Source organism: Xyrauchen texanus, chromosome 41 (assembly GCF_025860055.1).
Source record: "Xyrauchen texanus isolate HMW12.3.18 chromosome 41, RBS_HiC_50CHRs, whole genome shotgun sequence".
In the NCBI taxonomy this organism is placed as follows: Eukaryota; Metazoa; Chordata; class Actinopteri; order Cypriniformes; family Catostomidae; genus Xyrauchen; species Xyrauchen texanus.
The window spans coordinates 34,132,454-34,147,595 of record NC_068316.1 but is presented as its reverse complement, the minus strand read 5'-3'; the positions used below and the strand labels follow the sequence as shown (position 1 = coordinate 34,147,595).

At 36.8% G+C, this 15,142-nt stretch overlaps 1 protein-coding gene across 4 annotated transcripts in view; it reads left to right on the top strand.

The window, feature by feature from the left end:
* The window catches only part of mak (male germ cell-associated kinase), a 66,905-nt gene that overhangs the window by 31,467 nt on the left and 20,296 nt on the right, over positions 1–15,142 (top strand). For all 4 annotated transcript variants that reach the window (XM_052114313.1, XM_052114314.1, XM_052114316.1 and 1 more), the window contains one exon: positions 6,545–6,716. In XM_052114313.1, the coding sequence (XP_051970273.1) occupies positions 6,545–6,716 (172 nt within the window). The remainder of the gene's footprint in view (positions 1–6,544; positions 6,717–15,142) is intronic.

Here is a 15,142-nt window from a genome sequence, read left to right as displayed (position 1 = left end):
GGAGAACATTTGTTCATCATACTTTACATAAACATAAAAGTTACATTGTAAAGAAAGTATCAACTTTTGGAATGAATATTGTTTGATTGAAATAAACGTAACCATTAAAATGTTACGGACGTGACACAGCAACATAATAAATGTGGCTCCTATAATGTAAAAAAATTGTGTGCATATTTTTCAGATAATCCCTTGTCTCTGAAAAATTATTTTTGATAACAAAGTGAAAATAAATAGTCCTTCGATCCCTCTTTTGCAATTATAAAATATGTCTTAATTTGTTTTAGGTGCACCCCTCATACAAGGTGGATAAACAATGCCATTTCCTAAAAAAAAAATCCATTATAGCGCTATAACACAGTAAAATATACATCTAATGAACAATTTAAAAGGGTTTTTGTTACTTTTGCTTAATTTATTTTTCAATGGTATTTTTGACATTTTCATGGAATTCAAGTCAAGTGGTTTTTATTGTCGTTTCAACCAGTTACAGTTAGTACAGTACACAGCGAAAGAGACAACGTTCCTCCAGGACCATGGTGCTACATAAAAACAACATGGGACAAACACAGGACCACATGAGACTACACAACTAAATAAAATACCTATATAAAGTGCACTTGCAAACATGTGCAAAAAGTACGGGACAGTACAAGAAATGTCTGACAATGAACAGGACAGTATGCACAGTGAGAGACAGTGCAGCGCCGACCATTACACAGTAGTGCAAAAAGATGACAGTTTCTAAAAACATAAACATAACACTATGAGATGGTGTTCTATGCACATAGCAGTTATTGAGGTAGCAGACAGTTATAAAGTGACAGTAATTAAAGTGCAACTCAGGACGTGTGTGTGTGTGTGTGTGTGTCAGTCAAACCAGTCTCTGAGTATTGACGAGTCTGAAGGCTTGGGTGAAGAAGCTGTTACACAGTCTGGCCGTGAGGGCCCGAATGCTTTGGTACCTCTTGCCAGACAGCAAGAGGTACCATTAAGGTGCCATGAGGCACCTTAATGTGCCTCATGACGAGCCTCTTGAAGCACTTCATGATGATTGGTGTGAGTGCGATGGGACGGTAGTTGTTGAGGCAGGACACTGAAGACTTCTTTGGCATGGGGATGATGGTGGTGGCCTTGAAGCACGTTGGAACGACAGCGCTGCTCAGAGAGATTTTGAAGATGTCGGTAAGAACATCTGCTAGTTGGTCTGCACATCCTCTGAGCACTCTGCCAGGAATGTTGTCTGGTCCAGCAGCCTTCCGTGGGTTGACTCTACGTAGAGTTTTCCTCACAACCGCACAATGGAACAGAATTGCTGTACCTCCGACTGAAGAGACTGCTAGTCTGCATGTGTGACACCCTTGACTAGTTGTTTTGAGTCTGCTAGTGTGGCGCCATCTTAAAGTGAACACAAAAGAGATCTTAATCCAGATAAAATGTGCAAAGAAAACTAGCTTCTTGTTCTGTGAAGATTTTCACTCGAATGTATCCATTGTGCTGTTGCATTATCCAGTAGAGTACTTAAAAATTAGATTAATGAAGTTGTAGGAAAACATTGATCAGTGTTTCCCCTGTATGCATTTAGGGATGGTGCTGCTATAACGAGCTCTGCTATTATCTATTGGCATTTCACATGGTTCATTAATATCCATGACGCATCATAAGATTTGCCAGCACCAGTCAGTTGTACACTTGTACTGCATGCAGTTAAATGGGACACCTGTATGAATCGAAAGGGACCTCACCATATACAAACACGTATTCACAGAGACGCCATCGTATGGCAGCCCATTAAAGGCTGTTCGCGAGTGCATACACATACACAATATGTAATATATTTACTGTACTAAAGCATAAAATTATCATAATATGTTATCAGGTATTTAGGAAACATGCTAAGTTGAAATACTAATTTCTTCTACGAAAAAAATACTATAGCCAGTATATTCTACTTTGAAATGTCCGTTCCGGGCCAGAATTTCTGTTTGTGTTTTGGCCTGTGTGATCCTGCCCATTTCCCAATAGTATTTCGAAACCCAGGTGTGACATGGCGGAGGGCGGGGCCGGGTCATGATTATACACACCCGGTCCCTTATCAGGCTAATTAAGTCTCCGAGAGGGATAAAGGCCGATTGCGGACGGTGGTGCGACGAGAGAGAGATCGTTTACGGACATGTCCGTCATGTGTGTGTGTGTGTTTGTCTTTTAAGTTTATCATTAAAATATTGTTTATATTGCCAGGCCGGTTCTAGCCGCCTCCTTTCCATTGAACTGCTTTAAACCAGGGTTGCCAGATTTTAAACAAGTTAGCGTTCAAACACAGCACACTGCAGCCATGGAAGCCAGCAATAACATTGACAGTTATAAAAAAAATCCATGAGCTGGTTTATAATTTGCAAACTGTAAAAACATTGCAAACATATACATTAGCTGATCAACTTGCAGTGTAAGGCTCATTGCTTGCCATTGTCAGTTTGCTCGTTCCTGTTGCGAATCCTCAACCTGGCAACCCATGTGATCATAGAGTCTGGGGAGGATTGGGCGGGGAAGACAATATTTAGAATTTGGACTGCAGTATCCTTTTTAAACGATGGATGTCAATGTTACATATTGCTAGTTTTTTTTAGAGGTCACACAAGAGCGACTACAGAGATTTGCCAACTCCCGTTGATTATGCGCAATGCATCTGTTTCTGTATTGTATGAGAAATGGAATGTAACACCACTAGCCACTACCTGTATCAATTATCAGCCAGCTTAATAAACAGAGCTGCGTGAGTGCAGAGCAGTCTCGCCCACGCAGCGCAAATCATTAATTAACAGCGCTGCGGGACGCGTGGCATGAAACTCATTCGAATTTGGTTGTGGAAAAACCCTATGAAACAGTTAGTGTCTCTTGCCTTGGTGATTTAATGAGTTTAAACCATGTTGTACAGCACACCATTATAAACAACATAAACATAAATGCTATAGTTTGGTTTGTTGAAGTTACTTCCTTTCTTAGTGAGGAGCAATGCTTGGTTTTACCAGTGACTACCTGTGATCAAGTTACAAATATCACTTAACACTATGGACAGTAATGGAGGAACTATGGCAACTTTTCATAATTATTATGGACCAAGCAATCAGTTTTTCTTTGGTGTAAAATCTGTTCTAAAATCTACTCTTAGATTGTAGGAAAAAGTAACTGGCTTTGTTTGCCTTTAGAAATTCAAAGAGATGACTGTACTCTATAAGTAGGATCACAGGCAGAATATTTCAATTGAGCCCTATATAAATTATATATAAATAAACTTTTTACAGATGTTACTGTTGCATCAAGTCAAAATCAATTCTATACTGTTTTATGTGCATTTCAGCGACAAAATGCACAGCTATAAAGTAGTTCCAGGTCTTGACCGCATAATGGTTCCATATCACTTAACCAAATTATTTCAGTTATTTCAAAGAGCCGCCCTACAGGCTACCACAATAAAATAACCAATTAAAACAAAGACAACATCTGATGCACTTAACATAGGTTAAAAAACACACACATACACTACCTTATTACTCCAGAAAGTGCTCAGGTAAAGCAGCGCAAGCCTCACAGTCCTCCGATGCTAGTTCTAAAGTGACGAAGGCTCAGACTGTATCAAAGCAAGACGCTGAATCCGTGTAGTTCCACTCACAAGAAGTTTTTAGGGACGAAAACCAGAAAATGTCTTGAGATAAAACCCTGAACGATGTCCTAAGTTGTGGTAACTGTGGTATAATCAGAATACTTGACTCTGGCCCGTTGAATTCTTGAAAAATAATGCACACCCGAGGTGTAACTGTCACTCCGCTGCACGTCGTGACCTCATTACCACCTCGGGTGTGCATTATTTTTCAATAATTCAACAGTCCTTCATAAATTATTCCTTACTTAAAAGGTCTTGTGTGGGTATGTTTACATTTGAACATTTGGTAGTTGGAGTTTGAATAGTCTTTGCTCATTTGAACATTCCGTCAATGTCCGCATTTTCCGCTGTGCGAAAATGTAAATTGATACTGTCTGCAACAAGTCCCCGCCCACCCTTGGGAGAAAGCGAAGCCCTATTACCAAAGTTACTCATTCATTCCTCTGAGAAAATCGGGGAGAAATATCTGTTTGATTTTGCTATGAAAAACATGACAAATAGCCAAAAAGCAAAACCAAGAAACCCAGAACAGATCTTTTTATCGCCTTTCAACCAACAATTATAGAAGCCTAAAGAAGACAACTGCGACTGCAAGCTTTTGAGCTGCATAGTCATACAGTAGTAATGGGAATCAGAATTATTTTTGGACAATTTGCTTCAATGAACTGATAAAAAAAAAAAAAAAAATATTCGGCTTAACGTCATCACGTAATGACGTCACTAGTATGTAATTCTATCATCCCAGAGTCCTGGTATTGACGCTCAAATATACAAATAAAGTCATATGTAAATGCAGTTTTGATGATTATTGCCTTTTTATTCAGTTAAGCTATAATAATAAGTTTAAGGTGTTTATTGTTATGTGTTTTATTCTGTGATCTTGCATGTCAAATAGTCTACAACGGACAAATTTTGATTACATCTTGGAGAAGTTTCCTTCATTAAAGTTCTGCACCTAAAGCACCAAATACAGGCACTGATGCAAAAAGGCGGAGATGTTCTACATGCCTAAAACAAATTGAGAGAATAAACTAGCCTTAATAAACTCCTGAAACCATGATTCAGCTTATAACAACCTATACTTTGCATGTACAATAAACAATAGTAAAATTCATTTACATTTCTCGACTTACTGTTTGTTTGTTATTATAGAACTTACATTTAGCCCCAGACTCAATCAAGTCCTTGGTATATGCATGCTCCATATCAGCAGCTCACTTATAAGACTCATTAAATATTCATGAGGAAAGCACTAACTAATTAGGACTTAAGTGGCAATTGTTAATAATTAGCTGTATTTAGAAAAATTCACTACAGAAACTGTAGTCTCCTCCACCATGTTGAAAGATTCCGACTCCTCCCATCTTGGAAACTCGGGTATCAGAATTAACTTTGATTTTCCCAGTTCTAATTATGACTTGAGGGGTCATTCATGTGCAACTTCTGAGTGGGGAAACTCGTATTTACAATCATTCCTATTGCACGTGAATTTGCGGTGACATCAATGTGAGAATGTGCATGTATTTGTGTGTCTGTAGTGGAGTCTCTTTCGCAGTGTATAAAGCACAGCTGGGTGGGGCTGCCAAGTGTTTCGTGTTTTCCGGTTCTCGATACCAATTTCGATATCACAGCAAAAATATGCCAGTATGATAATGTACAATTGAATAATTGTAGTTATTTTTAATAATTATTGTAATGATTATAGTTTAATAATTATTATTATTTTCTAGAGCATGTTTAATTTGATTTAATCATTACATTTTTTATTTAATCATCAAAGTTGTAATTCTTATAACTTGTAATAAGTGAAAATAAAACTTTTCTGTCTTGCTTGTGATAAATTGATTAATTATTGTTATTATTATTATTATTACAGAGAATATTACATTTTACTATACAGTTGTAATGTATTTTTATTTAATTTCTTCAATTTCAAACATCTAGCTTTTATTTTGAATCATGCTTTTATTATGACATGTTCTTTGCCGGAAGTTTCACATTTCCGGATAAACAGTTCGTCAGTGTGATCATTGAAAGTCACACATATTGGTGGCTACATTCTAATGAAATGTAACTATTATATAGGCAAATCAGATTGGCTCAATTTCACCAGCAAGCATTGTTAGCTTGGAATTTATTGTACAATCACAAATTTTCCCTCAACAAGACAGTTCTTTGGAATAATGGTGATATCAAGACAGAAAACAGGTCAATTGTTTGGGACAAATGGTTCAGTAAAAATATAATACTATTATTAGTATTAGCAGTATTTATTTGATAGTAAAGGTGATCTGTTATCATATAGGATCTCATGAAGATTTACCAACACCCGTTTTCCTTTAAAGAATTCCACTCCTTTATAAAAGCCATTCCATTGGGTGTAATTTATTTTATGAAATCTTCTTTTAAGTTATGAGATATACCATAAACAATTGCCCCAACTGCATTTGGAAGGAGTTTCGTTGTTGAGTAAATCTTGTAATAATAAGCTTATTCAGCAATGATTACATTCCCGAACTTCAATTTCCCCAAGAGGGAAATTCTTTTGGACTTCTCTTATTAATAATATTCATTGGAGGAAAACATGGTTGTCACCATATAAGTATTGTATATCTTCTTAAATCAAAGAAGTTCATTTAAAAATATTGCACAAACTCTACCCATGTAATGCACTTTGAGCGGTCAGATTTATTTAAAGTACACAGCTCTTCCACACTAAGATTGCAGCCTACAACGGTTGAATGGTTGTCGTGTGTCAGACATGGTTCCGAATAGAGTTGGTACTATCGGTACTGCACAAACACTGGTAACTTTTTTTATTTAAATACCGACTTGGTACTGAAGTACCGGTACTTTTGACAACACTATTTTGTGTGTGTTTAGGTACCGTGCTCCAGAGGTGCTGTTGAGATCGCCGCTGTACAGTTCTCCCATTGACATCTGGGCCTTGGGCTGCATTATGGCTGAACTCTACACGCTGCGACCGCTGTTTCCTGGCAACAGTGAGGTGGATGAGATCTTCAAGATCTGTCAGGTTCTTGGTACAGTAAAGAAGGTATGATCACATGTAAAATAAAATAACAATTTGTTCTTTAAATTATTTTAGCATTTTTTGTTACTATGTCATATATTAAGGTCACAGGACAATAGACACATTCCCGTATGCACTATGTCTAGGAATATATTCATACTACTCACCTGCATACCTGAAGGACTTACTTTGTTACCAGCTGAGAAGTGTGTTTTTCCTTGTATATACTCTGACAGTACATGATTACAGACACAGTCCATGTGAACCGATGGGTAATGTTAAATTTTAAGCCCAAACTGACCCAAACACAAAATCACCCACTCTCTTTATAATTTCTTCTCCAAGCAAGTGAATTTCTTGCAATATGCTGTATTTTATTTAAGCATCGTAGGCTACATTCAAAACAGTATCCACCTTATTTTGCAGAACATAAGCAAGCGGCTGCATTTCCAGCAAGTGTGACAAAGTTCCACTGTCAATGAGCACAATTGCAAGTCAAGTAATTTATATTTGTATAGCGCTTTACACAAACACATCGTTTCAAAGCAGCTTTATAGAAAATTGTACATTTAAAAAAACAAATAATTAAACTAATATCTATAAAGTCTCAGGAGTCATCATTGTGTATACAAATCAAATAATTCCTAAATTCAAGGTTCAGACAATGGCATATGAAATATCCCATGTCTTATGGTTGGAAATCAGTTCATCCTCTGAAGTCCATTAGTAGTAGACTGAAGTGATGTCTTGCTGGCACTGGCTGCATTTAGTCATCATCACTCAGAGACAGATAGCAGTGGAGTCTGACACAAAGCAGGAACAGAGGTGGATCTCACCGGCTCTGGTATGAACCCCGAGGTTGAGACAGGGATACAAATAGAATAATAGTTGCATAGATGCCATTTCATTTTTTGCAGTTATAAATCATGTTAAATATTTCTGGTTCCGGCAGAACTAAATAAAGCAGCCTAATTGTGGGTTGGAGGATAAATTAGGTGTATGCCTGGCTAAATAGATGAGTCTTTAGTCTAGACTTAAACTAAGTGAGTATCTGCATCCCGAACAGTGTTAGGGAGACTATTCCATAGTTTAGGAGTGTGTGTCTGTTTACTATACACCACTAAGAAAGAGAGAATGCTCTCTGACTAGAACGGAGAGAATAATGTCTTTTATTATTTTGCCAAGATGAAACGAGATGCAGTTTTGGTGCAAAGAAAGTTGAAGCATCGAACTAACAATGAACAATTTTATATTATTAACTAACATGAAGAAAGATGAATAAATGCGGTAAAAAATATTTTGTTAATTGTTTCTTTGTGATACCTAATCCGTTAACTAATGTTAACGAATGGAACTTTATTGTAAAGTGTTTTTATTTTTTTTATCAACTTTTTTTGGCAACGATATGTTTAGCTTCCTAGTTATAAATGCACGATTGACTAAGGTGTAATTTATTTAATAATTCCTATGAGAATTTACTCTGTACAATCTAAAGATGTGGGAAAGAAAAGTTTTAAGGTGTCAGCAACACTATAAAGAGAAAGCTGTCTGAAAGAGTGATTTCATCCTTGAACGGGAGAAAACGGCACCTTTAAACATCGATTCCTTCTCCTAAGTTTGACTTTATTTGGAGTCATCCTGCATTCTGTGTTCATATTTTGCTATGATTGTCTCTCGCTATCAGTCTCACGCGCAGCCAGGAGGAGCATCGCATGCAAAGTTATTTAAATACTGTCATATAGACGATATAGAAACATCTCTATGGGGTTGGCATTTTATTCAATCGCCACAATGTATATCATCATACCGCCCAGCCCTATTATATGTGATTGGCACAGGGACACATACAATTTTTTGGGGAAATACTGGCACTAGCTTGTCAGCACACCTTTTAGAATCTGTTCTGAGTGGTCCAGCAGCATTTCTAGTTTATTCTCCTGAAGGAATTCTCAACATCCTGCTCAGTAAGTCTAAGACTACTTTCCACCTCTATTGTAGCTGTTGTATAAGCTGAGGGCTGGTGTTAGTTCAGTTAGTCTGTAGGCTACCATTTCCTTCAAAGAGTGCATAGAAGTGGAATAACTGGCCAAGAAGGTGTCTTTCGTTGTTGGAGAGGATTTACTTTTGCAGTCAGTTATAGTCCTTAATCCTTGCTACATGCATCTGGTATCAGACCTCTGAAACTGAGTTTCCACTCCTTCCTTGTTTTGTATCATCCTTGGATGACCATTTACTAGTTTTTCCTTTAGAAAGAATTGGTCAAAATTGACTCCTACATGGTATTAAGATGCATTTCAGGTGATCTGATCACAAGTGGTCAGGGTTAAATACAGGTGTAAACAGGGTGCCAAATGTTTTGTGATTTGAATCATAAATCCACATATGGCAGTAGTCAAAAGCACATGTGACCATATCACATTTGTTGTGTAAACGCTAATCCATCCTTAATGCGACAGTAGTGAAGTGCCACAGATTTTAAACTTTAAAGGAAGTTGATGTTGATGTGTTTTTTCTCTAATCCAATGTTTGTTTCTCTTTTCCCTTTTTTTTTGTTTTTTTGTTTGGAGCAATTTATGAATGAAAGTGGACACAAATCTGCAAACGTGGATTAACGTGACACGTTTTCTGCTTGGATTATAACCCAGTCCTTTTTACTATTGTTTTGGACATTATAGAATAAATTCCCCCTTTGAACTGAAATATTCTGAGACTATTATTGTGATTTATTGTGTAACAGGTGGTTCTTTGTTTTTGCTATCCTGGTTTAATCAAATTTTTGACGGGAATAATCCTGTCTGGCGCCCGACGAGCTCTTTAAAATAATGTATTTATGTTAGGGCGGCCACCACCGTTACAGATTTTAAACTTTGCCAATTATGAGTGGCTTTAAAAGGAAATAACCATCCATTTGTAAAATGGATGGAAGGTGTTGATGTGTTTTTTTTCTCACAACCGGTGGGGGGGTGGGTGGGTGGGTGGGGGTGTGTGTGTGTGTGTGTGTGTGTGTGTGTGTGTGTGTGTGTGTGTGTGTGTGTGTGTGTGTGTGTGTGTGTGTGTGTGTGTGTGTGTCTTGAATGGAGGAATCAAGTCAAAGGTTGTATCCTGGACCCAGAGTGAAACATTAGTGGTGGAAGTGCTATGCTTGAGTGGTGATAGACCCAGCCCCGAAGAGTGGTGGTGTTCGGATCGATCGGACAACCAACACAGATAGAAAAGCATGATCACTCAGAAAGAGGTTATGCCTCAGTATGGCTAGTAATGCATCAAATGGTAGATCACACAACTAGATCTGGAAACTCCTTATACTATACAGTTAGCATCAATCAGTACATGTTATCAAAGAGAAAGAATAATAGAAAGAGAAGAGAGAAACAGGGGAGAGAGAAAATTCACGGAAGGGAAACCCTACCAGCAAAGTTAGTGACTGGTATTATTATTGTTTTTTTTGTTGTTGTTTGTTTTGTTTTTTGTAGAAGGAGAATTTCCTTTCCTTAGAAGCAGCATTACATTGGTGGACCTGTCAGAGCTGGGAAGGTAGTGTTATCATTCTAGCAGCATGAAGCATGTTGTTGGTGGGTGGGTTTAGTAGAGCAAGCAGGGAAAGCGTTAAGTTTGCGTTAAATGCATCCATCGAGTCAAACCTGGCATGATTTTAACAAGCAAAGATGTTGGAGCTGTCAGTAACAGTGGAAAAGGGCCATCATGATTTGAGGATATTGGTCCAAAATAGGGTTGGGATCAGAGAACCTGTTCAAAATACCGGAATCGGATGATCTTCGTGACTTTCGGTTCCGTTAACGGTTGCGCGAATATTCCATCGATATGGCTGGAACACTGTATTGAAATACTCTGACAGTGTTTCACACAATATAAAACTATTCCGAACCCCATATTGGTGCATACCAAAACTTGGGCTGCTACTCCCATATCCCTTGATGTGCCGCTTGGAATCTCTTAAAGATTCTATACTTTCTCACCCCACAATATGTCAAATTCATGGGACTGATCAAGCCCAATCAGTCCTCAGATTAGGAGATTATTGCTTCTTTGCTTCTCTCTCTCCATCTGCAGCAAAGAGTATAACTCACGAGACTTCAACAATCAATCAACAGAGATTTTAAAAGAATAGAAGATGAAAACTCTCCTTCCTAATATTTGCCTTGTATTAGAGGAATCACAAAGTTGATCCGATTTCAACTTTATTTCGGTGGAGCCTCCAATTGGTGCAGGCTGATCCCGCTGATGGAAAATGTCTTCAGTAAATCAGATGGTTTATAGAAGGAATATAAATTTTAATTGGTCAAATTTAATAAAATAAATTCTAATGAACACTAAAAGAATGCAAACTAATAAAGGAATACATTTGGAATATTGAGTGAATAAGGCTTAAAGTTATAATCATTACACTATAAAGTATATAGTATGTTGTCTCATCTAATGAACTAAGTACATAAATGAAAGGATTATGATAGACTAAGGCCTAAGAGATGTTGTCTTTGCAGTGAGCAAGGAGAGAAGAACTGAAAATATATTTTTCTGAACCTATATAATACAAATCTGCATGCAAGCTTGGTTGCAAGTGTGTGCATTTTTAATATCAAGGTTATTCCTTCTATATTAATGTAGGCTACAGCTTCCGAATGTTAAAAATATGTTGAGTAGAGTTTGAAATGCTTTATAATTAAGTTAAAATGTTGATGTAGTAATGAGAGAAACAGTTTTTTTTATTAAAGGAATATTCAGGGTTCAATAGAAGTTAACCCTCTGGGGTCGACGGACGTGGCGGCGCGTCCTGCTGGATATTTTAGACATACAGCAGAAACAACTTAAAATACTCAGTCATTTTTGGGTATACAGATAAGTGCAAGACATCATTAGAGACTATAAAGGGTCTACTTTTATTTGTGTACACTCACAATAACAACAAAATCTTGTGCTTTTGTAAAATAAAGAAAATAAAAAGGGTGAGCTTTCAGCAGTCTCTGTGTTCACGAGCATATATCTGAAACACGTCACTAAAATGAACTGAAACTCTGCGAATACTTAATACACAAACATGAAACATATGTCTAAAGAAATCTTAAGATTTCTACTTTTAAATAAAACAATTAAAATTTAAAAAAAATATTCTCCTGCAATGCAATCTGTTTTAAACAAAGTGAAGACCAGTAAAAACTGTACAATCTAATTATCTGTAATGTGATCCCACCCACGAGCAGAGCGCGCCATTCATAATGTGCTGAGACGATCAATGCAAATGGTACACGCCCCTGACAGTGAGGTTGTAAACACCTTTCATTCATTTTTCGGCGCGTTTGCAACGATACACAGGCGAGAAAGCTCCAGGATAGTATGGAAGAGTTAACATTTTCCTCAGAAGAAGAGCGGGACTCCAATGAACGTTTGTAATTTTAAGAGAGACTTTATCCAGCCGAGGATACAATTTCAGACGAGTAAGTCAATTAGTTTTCATTAGTTGACATGCTATTTTATATAAACATGTACATATTTTACTAGTGGGACTGTTTCCAGACTTGCCAGCCAGGATTCAGAGTATTGACATATGTCCTAATAAGCAAGTTTTAGTTACATTTTAAATGCCGTTTCTGCTAAAGCAGGTATTTAAATTGTATGCTGTATAATATAAATATGATATGTAATATGATATAAAAATAATGTGAATGTTTAGATTAGATTTTATCTAGTGTTTATAATGGCTCATTATCATCAACAAAGCTTGTGCTTGCAAATATGTGTTAGGGTTAAATTAGTAAAATGCACTTTAAATATGCCCATATTAGAAAATCAGCATATTATAATGATTTCTGAAGGATCATGTGACACTGAAGAAGTAATGATGCTGGAAATTCAGCTTTGATCACAAATTGCATTTTACAATATATTTAAATTGAATCTCTATCCCTCATTGATAGGCCCAGGGGAGGGGTCTTTGTCTCTAATGTGTGAATTACAATCCATATTAATGATCATTCACACCTCCTCGCATATGACCTTTCAACACTAAAAGTGTCTTACAAAAGTTAAATTACTATATTGTTTTGTATGAATGAGTGATCAGGATGGTTTTCACATCATTTTGTAGCAAAAACTCTAGGCTACAAGATCCAGTTCTCAAAAGTCTTGTTTTTTCAAAAACCATGCATAAACGTTATTTTCTCAAAAATACAAACCTGTACATACATGTTGTTCACATATTATTGTAGCCCAGTTTGTGCTGAATACAGTGTAATCAGACTTTAGCCATTAATATGTTTTTAAGCAACTGAAAAAAGCACAAATGTCAAGGCATGTCAAAACTTCTCCAGGGCCTAAAATACCCTAAGACCCCAGAGGGTTAAGCTCAATCAACAGCATTTGTGGCATAATATTGATTACCACAAAAATGAATTTTGACTTGTTCCTCCTTTTCTTTGTTAATGGGTGCCATTTATTTTATGTTAAAATACTCACTTTTTCAAAAGTATAACCACAAGACATACAGGATTGATAAAATAACTTATAAACCTTTTCTGTATAAAGTTATAGCCAATTTTAAAACTTCATTACCATGATGATGTAATGTCAACAAACCTTAAAATGACTGTAAACATTTAAACAACTTTACAGTTCAAATAATACACAAGTTTTAACAGAAGAATTAATGCAAGTATTTATCAAATTATAAGCTAAACAACATTGTTTTAAGGACCCTAATGAAAATTAACCATAGTTTATTACTATTACATACTGTTATATACTATAGTAGTATTGTAGCAACTATGACTGTAATAACCATAACTGCTCTCACCATGGTTTTCCTAGCAGAAATCATGGTTTTGATACAATTAACCATGGTTTTACAACAGTAATACTATAGTTTCCATATAGTAGTCATCATTTTACTATATATTGCAACCATGACAGTAACCATGTTGATTTTGTGTTTTCTATAATTTTATTAAAAATACCATAATTTAATTTCAGATTATTTTTCTCTGGGTAGGGACACCCGGCAGGGTTGCCCTCTTTCCCCTTTATTGTTATGTCTTGCCCTGGAACCATTAGCAGCCGCAATAAGAAAGGAGGATGATTTTTCAGGGGTGGTGGCGTGAGGTATGCCGCATAAGCTTTAGCTTTATGCAGATGATATTTTATTATTCATCTCAGACCCCATTAGATCTATGCCTTGCCAACACAGAATTACCTTTTCTAATTTCTCGGGATACAGAGTTAATTGGTCTAAATCCGAAACATTGTCTCTGACAGCGTACTGCCGGGAACGGCTTTTCAGATGGGTGCCTTCCAAACAGTGCATTAATTATTTGGCCATTTTATTCCCAGCAAATTTGTCTGATTTAGTCATGGTTATTTTGGATTCTTTAATAAAAGGTTTTTTGAGTGGTTTTGGCAGGCAGGCTTCATTACATGTATCTACGATTGGGAAGGTTAATGTTATTAAAACGAATTGTATTACAAAATGTAACTACTTGTTACAATCTCTCCCTGTAGATGTCCCCTCTCTTATTTCAAGAAATATGATAGTATATCGAAGACCTTCATGTAAGCGTCCTAGATTACATTTTAATAAATTACATAGGCCGATTGACAAATGTGGGCTAGGCCTACCCAAGATTTAGTTTTATTATTATGCATTTGGTCTTAGACATTTGGCTCACTGGTCGCTTCAACCTGAAAGAGCCCCTCCCTGGTTTTGTATTGAACAGGAAGTTTTTTTCCGCTATTTCGTCATTGCAAAGCCTTTCTAGCAATCTAACTGGAGAGGTTAAGTTACACCCCATTATCTCGCAGTGTTTAATTCAGATATTTATTTAAATGTTGATTCAAGCATATGGCTGAACCCAAAATTAAGTATTGATAAGTCCCCTTTCTGCTGGAAAGAGTGGATTGGGAGGGAGATTAATACACTCTGTGACCTATATGAGAGGGGAGGGTTGAGATCCTTTTAAAATATGGTACATAATTTTGGGATTCCCAGGTCTCAATACTTTAGATATTTACAACTGTGCCATATGCTCTGTACTATTTTGGGGAATAGCATAATCCCCCAATAGCGGCAGATATACTGGGAGAGGTGATTACTGCTTTTGGAAAAGGTCATGAGGCATCAGTGTATTACTCCCTGCTAATTCAGAGTCTGGGGGATCGAGCTTTAACTTCTATCAAGAGATTATGGGAGAAACATTTAAACTTGGTATTGCAGGAGGGAGTTTGGGCTGTGATTCTAAAACATATCATGTCTGTATCTGGAGATGCAAGGGTGTGCCTTATGCAATTTAATATTTTACATAGATTCTATTGGACCTCCTCTAGATTTTATAGGCTTGGTCTTAAAGACCCACCCACCTGCTGGTGATGCCAATCAGAAGATGGGGACACAACCTATATTTTTTTGGAAGGCCCTCGGGGAGGGGCAGTGAAAAGGGATTTAT